Here is a 16,289-nt window from a genome sequence, read left to right as displayed (position 1 = left end):
TTCTTTTCTAAATGGGTAATTCTCATATTCTTCCTTCCATGATTTAAGACCACCAAAATAATTTTTCAAAAATCATTGAAGCTCGTTTTGTTTTTTAAAAAAATGTACTAGATGCTTGACATTTAAAATGCAAAGCAATATCTATGTGCATGGATAACCATACAGTTATGACTCTGTAGAAATATGCAACCAAAATATTTCTTTAAAGGACAAGTCCACCCAGACAAAATGTTGAATTGAATAAAAGGAGAAATATCCAACAAGTAAAAAACTGAAAATTTCATCAAAATCGGATGTAAATTAAAAAGGTTATGACATTTTAAATTTTCGCTTAATTTCACAAAACAGTTATATACACATCCTGGCTGGTATGCAAATGAGGAGACTATGACATCATCCACTCACTATTTCTTTTGTATTTTAATATATGAAATATGAAATATTATAATTTTCTCTTCTATGTCAAGTGATACAACCATTAATTCCTCCCTGAACATGTGGAATTAGCATTGTTTAATACTATATGGTTCAGTCAAGTTGGTCTGTTGTCAAATCTATAAAAAAATGAAATTTTGTATAATTCAAACAATGAAAAACAAAAGAATTAGTGAGTGATGGACATCATCGACCGACTCATCTGCATGTCACTGAGTTGTGCATAACACAGTTTTGTGAAAAATGAGGGAAACTTAAAAATGCCATAACTTTCTTATTCTATATCCAATTTTGATGAAATTTTCAGCATCCTGTTAGTTTGATTTTTATCTATTTATTCAAATCAACAATTTTCTGGGGTGGACTTGACCTTTAATATTAGAAAAATATGAATTAATTGACCTATGTATAAAAGTAATTGGCAGTTCTTTCATAAATTGTTAATATTTTACATTTGACACCATGACAACTCGGGACGGAAATTTAAAGAGTGATTTTAATATTCATTAACAACTTGGGCTGTCAAGTGTATTTGTATAAGAACCAAAAATCACCATAGAAAACATAATCTACATGGAAGCAATGTATGGCACTCTTCTTTTGGCATTCCATAAATGAGGAAATTATTTAAACTTGGTTCACTCACATATTGAGTATCCAACCCGAGGGGACACAAACATCGTAGGATAAGTGTTGCTTCGCATCTTTCCCAATTGGATGGGGAAAAAAGAAACTGTAGACCTATTTTCACGGTCTGCAAAAAATAATTGTGTGCTCTAAGATGCCGTAACAACAGTTTAAAGCCATTTTAATAGCAGCTTGCAATGAAAATCATGCTGAACATTGCATTCTTTCTTATCTTCCAGTTTTTTACCCAAATAATGGGGACTTTGGGGAATCTCCAAAATAGTATGAAGATAGAGGCAAGTTTTGTTAAGGTACAAAGCTATTTGACAAAATTAAGAATCCATGTTAAAGGGGAAGTCCACCCTGGAATCAATTTGGATTTAACAAAAGCAAAAAAAACATTAATGAAGATTTTTGTGAAAATCAAAATTTATGGAGTATTAATGTTTTACTGTTGTACAGCACTCCCACATATCATTTAATCTAATTTCCGTACATCATAATACTTAAATGGTTCATGATGATTGAACATGTTTTCCTTCACTAGCGTCTGATTCCATTTCAAATTCACAAGGTGCATTATCATTTTTCTGAAAAATGTAATTCATGGTATTTACATGGATTTAACATTTATATACAATGTGTCTAAGCGCTGCATACTATTACCCTATAGTATACTATTATTAAGTAAGCTGTTTTAAAAATCTAAGCTGTTATTTTTCAACAGATTTTTGCCAAACCTTTGTTAATATGCTTTTATTATTTCCCTTCTTTAACTAAAATCAACTTGATATCAGGGTGAACTTCCCCATTTACTCATATATGTATTACATAACCCAAGTGACGCAACGGAGTACTACTTTTCTTCAAGGAGAAGGCACATATCATAGATGACCTGGTTGATCCTATCAGAGAGCCCTACCCACTTGTCCGTGTTGAACCCCATCACGTTGGCAAGACACAGCACTTCTACATTTCCCATCAAACCATAGAGGGCAGATAAACCATAGTAAACTAGAGTGGGAGAAAGGAGTAGAGATCGTAATGAGTATCAGTTTATAAAGACCATGCGTGATTTTGTGTTCTACATACCGCTACAAACACTGTAAAACTAAGAGCAAGTTTTGCCAAAACAAAATGGTGTAACTTTTTAGGTTTTTTAACTTTAACATTTTTAGTAAAATGCTAAATAAAATAACTTTGTAGAATTGTTCCCAGAATTATTGGTTAACGTATGAGTAATAATCCAATTGATCTGTTGAGTAATGCATGGTTGAGCACAGTTTAAAGGCAAAACTGGCACTCATCAGAGTTTATGGGGTGCACTTTTATGCCATATTAAGAAATAATTTCAAAATATGTGTATTTACGGTAAAATTATAATGATTCTTATGAATTACATTAAAAATACATTTTTACAACAAATTTTGGGTGCAATTAAAAAAAATTCAAATAAAATTTGGATGGATTTAAACAATGCAACATTTAGCAGAGATGAACACTGAACATTTGCAACTGAGTCAAGCAATGAATGGTAAACAACATTAACTAGAAGTTTTTTTTAAAAAGGACCCATGTGTGTTATCTGTGTTGGTAACAATCAGTTTACCTGAGTGAAGATCCAAGATTTCATATTTGGTTTAATGCAAACCATTTACAAACTTACTAGATCTAAATCTATGATGATATGGTAACCAATAACCTTGCTTTTTTTCGAAGGCTTTCCTCAAAAAAATAATTTCTCACTACGTCTACTCAAGTTTAGCTTTAAAGATTGCAGCGTTACATGTATTCTTTATTTCTTGGATTAGAATGGTACTCACCCGTTGGTTCTGAAAACTCCCCTGTAGATAGCACCTGAAGCAAAGCACTTCCAAACTCAACAGCATTGTCATCTACAAGCTGAAAACAGTACAAAGATAAAAGAAAAGAAAAAAAACATGTTCACAATTTTGGTTTGTAATAGATTACCTGATCATATTTTTAAATATCAATGCCAACATTCTTAATATCAAACTATGTTAGGAAGACTTTTTTTTCAAATTTCTCCTTTTTCTTCATGACTTTATTGCACAATGCTATTTACATGTACAAAGTACATACTTTCACTTTATATTCTTTTTGTTTCCACTAAGTCTTTTTAACTTCATGACATATCTTTAAAACGTGTATAAATATCTGAATACTGACAAATCAATTGTATTTCATTTTAATTCAAAAATAAACTGAGCCTTTGAAATGTACAAATGGCCAATCTAGACATTGGACTGCGATTCTTTGTTAATAAACCTTTAATTGGCTTTATTTTGAAACAATGATCATAAAACCTTGAAATTTCCATCAATTATCATCTGTGGTTTAGCAGTCTGGTTATTTTTCTTCTCAAAATCAATGCGAAATATACAGTTATATATATAGTACAAGTACATATACAGTAATAATATATGTGTAATTGTTAATAAGTTATAAACAAACCATACACAAAGCCAAGCCAGATTGACTAGGATTGAATTCAATAAGACACAAAGATAAAAAATACCTTTCTGTCCAACCAAATCTAACTATACCTTGTGCCTTGCAAAGTTATAAACGAGAGACGCTGCTGCCTCACATAGTTGATCAGATCCACTCAATAACAGGGCTATGACGATGGCCTTGATGGTCTTCATGTTAGACGTTGACGTACCACTAGAGGGGGCTTTCCATTCTTTCTCTGATATGAGCCAGGCATATCCCTGTCTGCTAGAACACAGATTACATAGCTGAAATGGAGTAAAAAACACCATTTTCAAGTTTTACATTTTATTTTCAATGATTCTTAATTTAATCTCCATTTATCAGAATTCTTCAGATTAATTTCAAATATGAAATCTGCCAAAGAGAGCTGAGGAATCCTATTTGAAGTACTTAAACAGAGCTGCCAACCTGATAAAGATCATTTCAGTATTTCTAAAGCAGAAAATCAGTATTTTGGTGAGGAAATTAGTATTTTCAGTGAAACATCATTGGACAAGATATAAAACTGAAACATTAGAAATCAGTATTTTGCATGAAACCATCAGTATTCTTATTTTTCAGTACTAAATACTGAAAATCTGTACTACTTGGCAGCTCTGCTTAAACCACTCTAAACATGGGACTATTTTGTCATATGAAAATTGGGAAGCATTTGCATAGAATGGCAGTGGCTTGAAAGAAAATATCACATGAATACCTGGGCCTTATCTTACAAACAAGAATTCCAATGAATTCACATCAAACTCAATTTGCAATTGATCTAATTTCGCGTAGTTTAGGTGTTGTGTAAAGAATTTTTTATCAATTGCAATTTGAGTTTGATTTTTCATATCAAAACTCTTTGTAAGATGGGGCCCGGGTGTCCTATTGCAAAGAATAGGGCCTGTCTGTGAGTGTGTAAATTACAAAAATGTGTGATTTTGTTTAATTTGGCTTGGCACAGAAAATTGATCACATAAAAATGTTCACTTTTCCATTTGTGACACAACACTTACCAAATGCATGACTTCAACCTGGACCTTCTGGGGCTGGCTCTCGGCCCTGCTCACAAAGTCAATGATAGTCCTGTCCTCATTGGTACAGAGAAGACCAACCACATCTTCCCTGAGAAAGGCCAGTTGAAGGAGCTGTAGCAGTGGGACTAGGACCACAGGGGGTAGATCGGTCCTACCAAGTAACTTTCCTGGTGAAATGAGGAAATAATATCTTATATTCATAATATCTACAGTTTCAAAATAGGGTTTACATTACTGGCAAGATCTGAATGAAACAGTGGAAATATTCTACGGAACATTACATGAATCATCGACAAGTACAATGTTGGCCCTAATGTGTGGAAAACTTCTGGTAGCCCATAAAGAAAAGCCATCCATTATGATCATTATTAATGAGGCAGAGAAATACGGCATGATACTGGACAAGTTATTTAACATATGGTATAGACCTAATAGAAATTGTCAGATTTTGGCATGTTGACAAAAAAGGCAAAATGTATACATGAAAACAGGTGTTCATTCCCCATTATCCACAGCATAACAGTCCTTGGACATATATTATTCCTATATTGTAGTAATTAGCTGAAACAGCAACAGAGACCATGGTTGGGCACTAATCACTATTTGGCACCATATGGTAAATCACTGACCTATGACCAGAAAGTAGTCTGGTTTGACGGGAGGTAGAGTTTTGTCCCAGTCGTCATCAAGGAGACTGTCGCTAGGTGCTTGGAAGGCATCTTTCATCTGGTCTAAGATCAGCATCTCGTCTGCTGTCAAGATGCTCTGTGGAAGATGCTGTTTGATGCTACAGGCAAAGGCTGCTGGCTAAAAAATTTGACAGAAATGCAAACAATTTGATAATAACAACCCTAACAATATTCATATCATAATACAAAAATAACAACAGAACCATAATCTGGTCATTCAGCACTCAACATATACAGATATTTATTCCTTGAAAGTTTATCATTACCCTGATCATTCAATGCAGTCAGTCTTGCCTCCATACAATTAATACACATTCACCACACCCTGAGGAGTAATCCAGTCAGTCTATGTGTGAGGCCCGCCTTCACAATGCTTTGCAAATATGACATTAGAATCCTTCTGGGCACCCATTTAAAACCTGAAAAATGTAGTTTTAATGGCTCACTATAAGGAAGCTTGTTGTGTGAAGGAGACTGAACACACAATCCTGTGATTAAGACAAGAGTCAGGACTCCTACATCACCAAACAACTATTCTCCTGTAACAACATTAATACCAATAATTCTCCATCCAACATTCGAGTGTCGCCCTGATCATCAATTCAATAGGAAGAAAGGAATGGAATAATCACTAAAAAGAAATAGACAAATTAGAAGAAACAGACAAATACAAATCTAGGTTTTTGCATCTGAAAAACAAGTGATGTAGAAGTATGAGATTATATCTTATACGAAAGTGCAAGAAAAAAAACGTCATTCCCAGATTTCTTCTTCATGAATAGATGATTATCTCAATGACTTACATCACCATCTCTGAAAAGACAAAGCCTTGCGACTGATCTCGATTGCCTTCTTTCCCTTAACTTCTGCAGGAAAAGGTCATCTTCTTCATCGCTGCCGTTAGAGGGCGCTGCAGGGGTTTCTTTGGGTTTACTGGCTTCTGAGGGCTTTTCTGTTGTTTCTGTAATTTAATCACAGTATTTCATTATCAATGCATGCAGACAAAATATCAACCTACATGTAGCTTTAGAAGACAAACACAATTATGAACAGCAGTACTTGATGATTTTTTGTTTAATTCTTCTAGCCTATAGTTTAAACTTCCTCTTTACAAAATACCCAGCCAAGTACAGAGCAACATTAGATAGATGTGCATGTAGTGTATTCTGGGGGGGGGCCTGTCACAGGAATCTTATTTACAATCAATTACAAATGTCAGTTGCAAATTTGCAAGTGATAGATCAAATTTTAACAATGTAGCAAATCAATTCACACATACTGCTTCAAGATGCAGGCCAGCAATCAATATTAAACTTGCGATTAATTGAAACCCCTATGATTGATACTAAGACTGGATATTGATTCAAATTTGATTGCCACTTTTCTTGCCATACCCCTGTTAGCCCTACAATGAAAACAACCTTTTATTTCTACCAGTATGAACCCAAAGTGCTAGAGTTCGCACTTTACCTTTGGTGCTTGTGGATGTTGAGGCAGGCTGTGTGGTTGCTTGAGATTGACCAGTCCCACTGGCTTGGGCATCAAAGATGGATGGACCCTCCGAATCAGGTCGGTTACCTGTAGGATTGTAGGCTAGAGCATCTATGAGAGGCTTCATTGCTTGACCTATGGGTCTACAAGAGATAGAGAGGGATATAACCAACTATTTGATTTTCACATTGACTATTAAGAGGATGGCTATGTCAGCACATCATGATAGTTGGCAGAGTAAATCCACACAAGACATTGTGCATTCCAAACTCAACTAACATTGCCTGACATGTCAACTGCCTCTGTACTTACCATTGCAGCAAAGTTACTCAAATCGGAAGATCTTTATGAAATTGTCCCCATCAAGTAGTATCAGGAACATGGCATCAATCGTAGATTACCTCATAACTTCAAAATTATTCATTGCACCAGATGAGATAAATTACACTGAGCTACATTTCTGACAAGTTCAGCATTAAAGGTTAAGTCCACCCCAGAAAAATGTTGATTTGAATAAATAGAGAAAAATCAAACAAGCATTATGCTGAAAATTTCTTCAAAATCGGATGTAAAACAAGAAAGTTATGACATTTTAAAGTTAGCTTATTTTTAACAAAACAGTGATATGCACAACTCAGTGACATGCAAATGAGAGAGTCAATGATGTCCCTCACTCACTATTTCTATTGTTTTTTATTGTTTGAATTATACCATATTTCAATTTTACAGATTTGACAACAAAGACCAACTTGATTGAACCATATGGTATTAAACAATGCTAATTGCACATGTTCAGGGAGGAATTAATCGCTGTTTCACATGACAACAGGGGACAGTTGGAATATTTCATATTTCACACAATAAAATACAAAAGAAATAGTGAGTGAGTGATGTCATCAGTCTCCTCATTTGCATACGGACAAGGATGTGAATATAACTGTTTTGTGAAATTTAGCAAAACTTTAAAATGCTATAACTTTCTTATTTTACATCCGATTTTGATGAAATTTTCAGTGTTATGCTTGTTGGATTTTCTCTTTTTATTCAAATCAATTTTTTGTTGGGGTGGACTTGTCCTTTAAGCTGATTACTAAAGCCCACAATCGCACACTAATATTCCCACAACCTAGGGAATAAAATTCTTACATACAACAAACAAACACCTTTCAAGTTGTACTTTACAAATTTTGAATGGAATGGTACAAAACAATACACATCTGACAATAATATTTCTAAATAATAAGGATGCCAGTCCCAATGTAACTGGAAGACCTTGGTTACACTGCAGTCACTTTATCTTGGACAAAAGTAATTATTGAACAGCAGGACTTACGTGTTCAGTACTTCCTGTGGTAAATCTGTGATGTATGATGGGATAGGGTTGCCTGTAAGGAACTGGGCCACCTCATTGCTGAAGTTATTGCAGTTGTGATTAAACAGGTTGTATTTATCTCCTCTGGGAGTACACAAAGGAAAAAAATGGGAAAAGGATTTTAGATAAATATCAAAGAGGTTGAAGAAAGGGAACATTGATGATAAGTAAACCAAAAAAATCATAATAAATGAAGTAGAATATAAGCATTGACAACAAATAAAATAACAAAAAATGCAAATAATCTGAACAATATTACTGATAGTAATAATAATAATAATCAAAAGAATAATGACAAATATATCTAAAAGAACTACTACTACTATTACTACTAATCATCATGATAATGATAAAAATAATAATAATATATTTCTTCTATTACTACTTAATGTGCTAATACAATGACTATTACAACAGCAGCAACAATAATAGTAATGATCACTATCAAAATGGTAAGTACTGATAATGATGATGACATTCAAAATAATAACACAAAGATAAATATTAATGGCCTAGCAGTAAGATTATGAGTATGCCGAAAACTTATACTAGAATAGACTTATTGATAAAACCAAGGCATAAAAAATCATTTCAATTATCACTATGATCCTATTAATCTTGTCACCTTTTGAATGATCAATATCGTCATAATCATCACAATTTTTCAAATTTTCTTCTGGAAATTATCTTTTCTGTGTATCTTTTTTCTCATTTTCATACATCATAATTAATAATAATGATAATAATAATGATAAGCAACATTCATATAGAAATTAAAACAATGTTTCTCAGCACTGCATATTATTACCCTGGCTTTAGCAAGGCTAGTACTCTTATCGAACACTCAAGCATTCACAGATTTTTTTCCTTCCGGTACCCATTTACTACACCTGGGTAGAGAGTGGCAAATGTAGATAAAGGCCTTGCCAAAGGATGTGAGTGCTGTGGTGGGATTTGAACCCCGGACCTTGTGGTTCAGACTTATCCACTGACCTACAACACATCATCATTGCCATTATTAATATCACCAGTATCATCATCATAGCCTTCAGTAGTAACAAAAGTAACATTATCATCAGACTTAAATTTGCAACACTGCTGTTTTACTTATCATATGCAGTCTCTATTTATGTGCTGGGGCCCGTTTCATAAAGAGTTACAACTGTTGTAACATTGCCATTATGGCAAATACCATGGAAACAGGGCTCAGCAGCCAATCAAATTCAAGGTAACCATGGTAGTTGCCATTATAGCAAAGTTACAACAGTTGTAACTCTTTATGAAACCGGCCCCAGGATAACGAAAATAGATGTTTTTCTTATTTACCCAAATGCAGACATTCCCATCTCCCCTAGATATTCTAAGAAAAGTGAATAGGAGACTTGTGTGGATCCTATCTTGTGCACTTGTGTTGGCTGTCCTAAGATGGTTCCACTCTGCAATAAAATCAATTAAGTTTAATTCATTTTTTTTCTAATCCATGATCCATCAACAATTTCATTCTTTGCAGCAGTAGTTGAAGGTGAAAGTAAGTTTAATGCATAAATATTTATTGCAAATGAACTCTTCCCTTTTCATTCAACTATTGGTTTACTCTATTTTTTGTGATTTATAAGGTGAAGTGTAGTGAAGTAAATTAAAGTACCGGGTAAAGGAAATTAAAATATGTAAACTCCAGTCAAGTAAAGAAGTCTTCAGCAAAAGAAAATAGGGACATTTAAAGAAAATATACATTTCATTATTTACATTATTTTCTATTTTACATTTTAAATAAAGATAGTATTAAAAATGAAAATAAAATGAAAATGTTTTAATCTAAAATCTTATATCCAATATTAATTAGATTAAGTTAACTTATTGCAAGTTAAGTAAATTAACTTCTCTGAAGTAATGAGTTACCAAACTAATGTTGGATAGTTTATTGGATGCCCCTTTACTTGGCCTCAGTACTCCTCCTATTAGCCTTGGATATTTTTGTGCCGTTTTCAATTTTTCCTATTTGTGCTTGAATATATGAAAAGTTGTCTTGCCCCCCAAAATATAGGAATTTAAGCCTACATTAATTAATGTTTACTTTATTTCTTTTAAGCAAATGGGGACATGATATGTGTCACCATGTACGTGTATACTATAATTTACTATAATTATAATCAGTTTTATATTGTGTTGCTGCTGTTATTATTTTTTTAATCATTTTTTTTTTCTTTATCACTGGACGTTGTGGCCTGAATACTATTACAATTATTATCATTATTATAGTTATTTCTATTTTCTAATAATTATTATTGTTATTATTACCATTATTATGATTGTTACTATAATCCTTACATCATTATATAACTATTATTATTATTATTATTAATATTATTATTATAAGTATTATTATTGCTATTGGTATTATTATTATTAGCAAAAGCCGAAAATATAATCATTAAGTAGAGTGGAACCTTGAGCAAAGAAAAGGAAGTGAGGTAAAGTAATATTATTATTATTTGTAAATGGAATTAAATTGAAATGATTGTTTTAAATCTTACTTACCGGCTTACAGCTTTCTATCCCTCCACCACCAAAGAAATACTCTCTGCCAAACACTACAATACCCGTGTGCCATATTCCATCAATGTGTTTATCTGGAATAGAAATCACAAAAGCTGTAAATGAACTTTCTTATTATTTAAAATAAATGACAAAGCTAAGGTTATCTTAGACAGCTGGCAGCCAAAAGGTTAGGCCTAATCTACAAAATTAGTAATTTTGTAGATTTGCAATCATTTGGGGTTAATATAAATAATGCAAGCACAACTTGATCTGTTGTTGTCTGTTGATTATTGATTTTGCTAGAACTAGAAGTAGAACGATATCTTCAAAGTAACACAGGCATTGTAACACTCTCCGTAGAGATTAGCATTGTATTCCAAAGCCGGTAAGCTGTGTTGTGTGTAGCTGTAATGCATCATAACCTTGTTCATTGACACCCATGGTTTCAAATCATCTCGCATGCGAAGGATTCATATGCACCTGGTGCACGCAAATCTTTCACACCTTTTTACTAAAATAACTATGACTTTACATCATAGCTAAGAATTCTAATTGTGCTATGACACTTACCGAACCATATGGATCGTTTGTTGAATTCTCTTTGCTGTTTTTTTAAATAAAATAAGAGCATTTTTCGTGATCTTCACGTAGATACCTTCTGCTCAGCGTGGATATCAATTTTTGCCTAAAGAGGGTGCGCGATATTATTCACAAGCCGGTAGGCACTTAAGAACCAAGTTTGAAAGGATACTCGTAAAATTACGTCACTCTTGCCGATAAATATTCATTAGATCGTGGTCGTGCGTGTTCAATACACACTGAGTGCATGCATGCAGAGAGTTTGTATTCTGCATTTGTTTACGGTATTTACGGTATACAGTACCTTTGTTTATGGTTTTGCAAGCTAGCTGCATTCTAGGCGATCAGCATTATTTTCTTTCTTGTTCAATCCACTTTCATCATCATCTTGTCAAAAGATGGCGTACTTTACCAATAAGTATATACATAAGATGCAACCTGTTGATTTTTGGTATGATGGGGTGTCCAAACTTCGCGCACTTTTCAAAAATATTCATCAGGCTTAATTTTGTCCACAAATTATTCATAATTTATACAAAACCAATTCAAGAAATAGTTACCACATTGACGGCAAGATTGTAAACTATAAAATCATGGACGAAAATGTAAAGTAGGTCACGGGGTTTCGCCGGTATCGCGATCTCAAAATTCTATTCCGATCGGCGAATGCGGGCTGTGCTGGAAAACCGTTTAGAAAAAGTGTGACCTAACTTCGCGCACCAAAGCTTTTGTGGAGATTTAAACAAAGACTCAAGCTCAAAAAGTGAAATATTTATATCAGATTGATGGCAAAATGCTATGGAATCGGTTAGTACCACATTTAACTCACATTTTTTTATGATTTCTGCTTGTAAAATGGTGATATCGTGATGCTCACAACGAACAATTGTGTACAACGGATAGCGGAGCGTGAACGTAGCGGTCGTGTACAGTTTTGCTTATTACATGACGTCATCCAGCCCCTGCCGAGAACCAATTTATGAATGAAAATATAGTAAGCATGCGCAGTGCAAGCCTTTTATTTCCCCACACAGAATTCCACCAAAACAAGTGTGCAATTCTCTATCACCTCGTACCAAAATGGACCTAGAATTTCCCTTTCCCGTATTTTATATGAATTATGAAAGGTATTCTCGGAGGATCTATTTTCTCACCGATACTGCACAGGTAAGCAAATTTCGATTACTTCTTGCTTTTCCGTCAAAATCTTACGAATTAGCGTCTATATGCCATCGTGTTCGTTGGAATTTGTAGAGTCTATCGCAACGTGCACAAAGTCAATTGGCTTCCGGGTTTCGGAGCGTCGCCTGAATATGCATGAAATTGCAGAGTTTCGATAATTTTCGATCGATACCGGAGCGATCCGATCACGAACCAAAACTATTTACGGCGTACACAACGTTACCGGATATCGTTATCGCTATCGATACTTCCGCACGCAGTCCGAAGGAATTATTTTTGGGACCACGTGGTCATGACGTGATCTGCGCGATTGACCAATCAGCGGTCTTCGAATCGCTGTGCGGAGACGATCTATCCGTTGTACACAGTCTATGGACAATTGTTCGTTGTGATGCTTGTTGCTTTCTTCAAAACGGGCGCTACGGGTGACAAATTTGCCGATCTTTTGCCAATATTTTCATGACTACTGGACTAATCCTAAAGAAACTTTCAGCGAAGGGTAATTTTTAGGTCGCTTTTCACATTGATGTCAGATTTTAAGGATATTGGCTAGTTTGGGAGATAATGACCGTCCGCGAAGTTTGGACACGCGCGAAGTTTGGACTCACTGCCATACAATTTCCTCTTATGCGCTGACGACTTGAATCGAGAATGTTCGATAGGAAAAATTGCTTTTCGATTGTTGTTTGCGTACTTTCCACCACAGGATCAAGGATAACTAAGGACGGATTGAACGGTTGATATTTGGAGGTAAGCGATAAAAATAGTTTTATAAATAATTCCTTTTCATTAATGAAGTTAAAATACGAATTATTACGAATGTTCAATTGCAAGAGTCATCATACTTCATAGTGGAGAAATAGTGAAAGGTTTTTGACGTGTGTTTCATTCCCTCACATTCGTGTGATGAATGACAACGTCAAAGTCCACTATGAAATCACATGCATCGTGCGAGGTTAGTATTACTAACCTCGCATGTTGTGTGAGTGGTTCATTGAATGAGTGCTGCATGCTGTAATGTAATCTCGCCTCATACTATTACTAACAAAAGTATGAACGGGTGGGACTGAGTCAGAGATAGTGAAGAGCAAAATAGACCAAACTTACTCAATAGTGCTAAAGACAGCTGGCGAGCGAGGCCTTTCGTTAGGTCATAGATGTAAAGATATACATCCTGTGGCTCTGGTTGTTCCATATCTCCTGAATTACTAGTAAAAGCAGTGAAAATAGATCAGTTCTGTCTCCGCCTCAATCAAGAATGAATCACTGTCTCTCACACATTCCGAAGTATGACGTGCGATCGTATGCCCAAAAAGGGGGAAATTGTCGACTCACTTTCAACAACCGCTCAGGTCACTGTAATTTGAGAATTTTATGTGACACTGTAGACAATGAGAAAACGACATCGCCGAAAATATAATGTCTTTACGTACACTTACGCGGTATCTGTGTTTATGTTTGTGAAATTTGCATTAAGCACATGTAGGGCGAAGAAGCTGATACATAGATCTAGAGTTTTCGAGTTGTCGTTCATATTGTGCAGCGTCAGTGTCAAACATACAACTTCATGCTCATATTCAAGGTGAAACAGGACAGGGTTTACAGAAGAAGAAGATAGGGGATGGGGCCCGAAATTATCGTCACATATATTTCCCCGATCAGTCACTTCTATAGCTTTATTCTGACTTATAAAACAACATAAATATGAAATATATCATAAACCCTATAAAAAAAAAATTAAAAAGTGCGTGCGCGAAGCGCGAGCGAATTTTTAAAAAACTTTCATGTATTTTGTCCTGAAAATTGTAACATTCTGGACAATGTTTATGATACTGAACAAGATGCACATGTAACTTGATAATTACTATGAAGTGTGAACGCCAAGCGCGAGCAGAAATTTTTATGATCGAAATAAAGGGCTGATCAGGACTGTTTACAGATACCCACGGAGACGGTACATTTGATGATGGGAGCGCAAAGCGTGAGCAATTTTTTTTTGGAATTCCGACCTAAAAAAAATTGTCATTTTAAGCACTTTTTGTAATCATAAATGGGATAGGTATGTAACTAAACAATTGAAGCGAGCGCGAGCGGAAGAAAATTGAGATTTTAGACCTAAAAGCAGGACACTCTATTCATATTTTGTAAATCTTGAATAGGATATGGTTAATTGGGAATCATTAATAATGCGAGCAGACAATTATCAATATTCTGATCTGAAACTGGATAATTCAATCTAAAGAAAGAACACGCAGCTATATAGTGAGATTCTGAATACATTTCTTTAATCAATGAAGATCATAATGCAAGCGCAATAAGCTGAATTTGATATTCCGATCTGAAAAAGGTCAATTTAAACACTATTTCAAGCACTTTGTAGGAAATTTACGAAGTGGATCAGACTTAATGAAGGATGCGAGCTCAGTGATATTGTTGTTATTACTTTAACAAAGGACCGGCACATTGAATTGAATTGAAATTGTAGGGACATTTTGTCATCATATGGAAATGATGAGTATCTTCCTATTATTCCTAAGCTTGTCGATATTCCATTCTGAAAAAAAAAAAACAATTTGGTAATTAGGATTCATGAAAATTATTACTTTAATCTGCGTAATGACAGCGTGGAAGTTGTTGTATTTAAGGATTGAAAACTGGAAATTTTAAGCATTTTGTAATTATGAAAACGCATTACAATAGTTAATACATCTTTAACAAAGTAATGCAATCGAGCGCAAATCCCGTACTGACTTTTTAAAACAAAATGTAATGAACAGGAGAGCTTGTTTGGTTATAGAAGTTTTATAGAGTACCTATATACCAATCAAAATGCGAGCGCGCAGCGCTAACTTATGGGCCTACGTGGGACAATCACATCTGAAAATGGATATTTTGAAAACTTTATGAAATACACGAAAACAATAGGAACTTGGCAAATCAAATAATGCGCAGCGTGAGCTTAAAATGTTGATAATTTATGTAGACCATAAAACGGACATTTCACAGAGCACTTAAATTTGTAAATGAAAAAAACATAATGAAAGCTCGATGTCCGAGCCGAAATATGTTTTGTATATATATTGACTTGAAAACTTGATATTTTAAGCTCCATATCAGCCTATTGAGCAAGATGTAAATTTCATCGAACAGGCAATTCGGGCGCGAAGCTCAAGCGAAAATTCTATATAGGCCTATATAACATAAAATATTTGGGGGCTTTGCAAGTCTTTCCCTTACATTATTTTATTCACTCGTCTTCCTCCTCTTCTTTCCCCTTCTGTCTTTCTCCTTTTTCTTTTTTTTCTTTTCTTCTTTTACTTTGTTTTTGCTGCGCCATTTTTTTCAGGGGGGCACCTGGGGGGCACACCAAATCTCAGGGGGCACGTGCCCAAAGACCCGCCCCCCGTATAGCTACGCCACTGGCTGAAATTTAGTTATATTCTGACCTCAAAGCTTGATATTCTAAGCATTTGGGGTACCATGCAGTGATCAGGATAATAATTTATTGATGCGAGCCTGAAGCGCGAGCTGAAATTTTTGATATTTTGATCTCAAAATAATTGACAGTTTATGGACTTTTTTTTAATAAAGAGCAATTAAGATATTTTTTTAAAATTCTCACACATAACATCAAACATGCATGGATCAAATCAGATCCTTGATTATAAATACTTGACAGGGGGCGTACTATAATAACGCTGCTCCTATAATTGTTCACAGTAGAGAATTTTAATTTGAATATTTGTAAGGTATATATTTTCTATACATACATCCTTTTAAAAAATAATCGAATTTACTGTGATATCTAGTTGATTTTACATCTATCTCTCCCCCTCCCCCTTT

At 34.5% G+C, this 16,289-nt stretch overlaps 1 protein-coding gene across 1 annotated transcript; it reads right to left on the bottom strand.

Annotated features, from left to right (window-relative positions):
• Window positions 1–1,763: 1,763 nt before the first annotated feature.
• LOC121423013 lies at window positions 1,764–13,766 on the bottom strand. Its single transcript, XM_041618282.1, has 11 exons — window positions 13,554–13,766; window positions 10,686–10,777; window positions 9,474–9,583; window positions 8,109–8,231; window positions 6,755–6,918; window positions 6,088–6,245; window positions 5,225–5,402; window positions 4,575–4,762; window positions 3,630–3,824; window positions 2,886–2,964; window positions 1,764–2,076 (listed from the first exon to the last, which is right to left on the bottom strand). Exons 1-11 carry the CDS (start codon window positions 13,639–13,641, stop codon window positions 1,919–1,921), a joined length of 1,533 nt encoding a protein of 510 aa, XP_041474216.1. The 5' UTR covers window positions 13,642–13,766; the 3' UTR covers window positions 1,764–1,918.
• Between the last annotated feature and the right edge of the window lie 2,523 nt (window positions 13,767–16,289).

This window comes from Lytechinus variegatus, chromosome 10 (assembly GCF_018143015.1).
Source record: "Lytechinus variegatus isolate NC3 chromosome 10, Lvar_3.0, whole genome shotgun sequence".
Lineage (NCBI taxonomy): Eukaryota > Metazoa > Echinodermata > Echinoidea > Temnopleuroida > Toxopneustidae > Lytechinus > Lytechinus variegatus.
The sequence above is the reverse complement of the archived record's forward strand: the minus strand, read 5'-3'. Positions and strand labels throughout refer to the sequence as shown.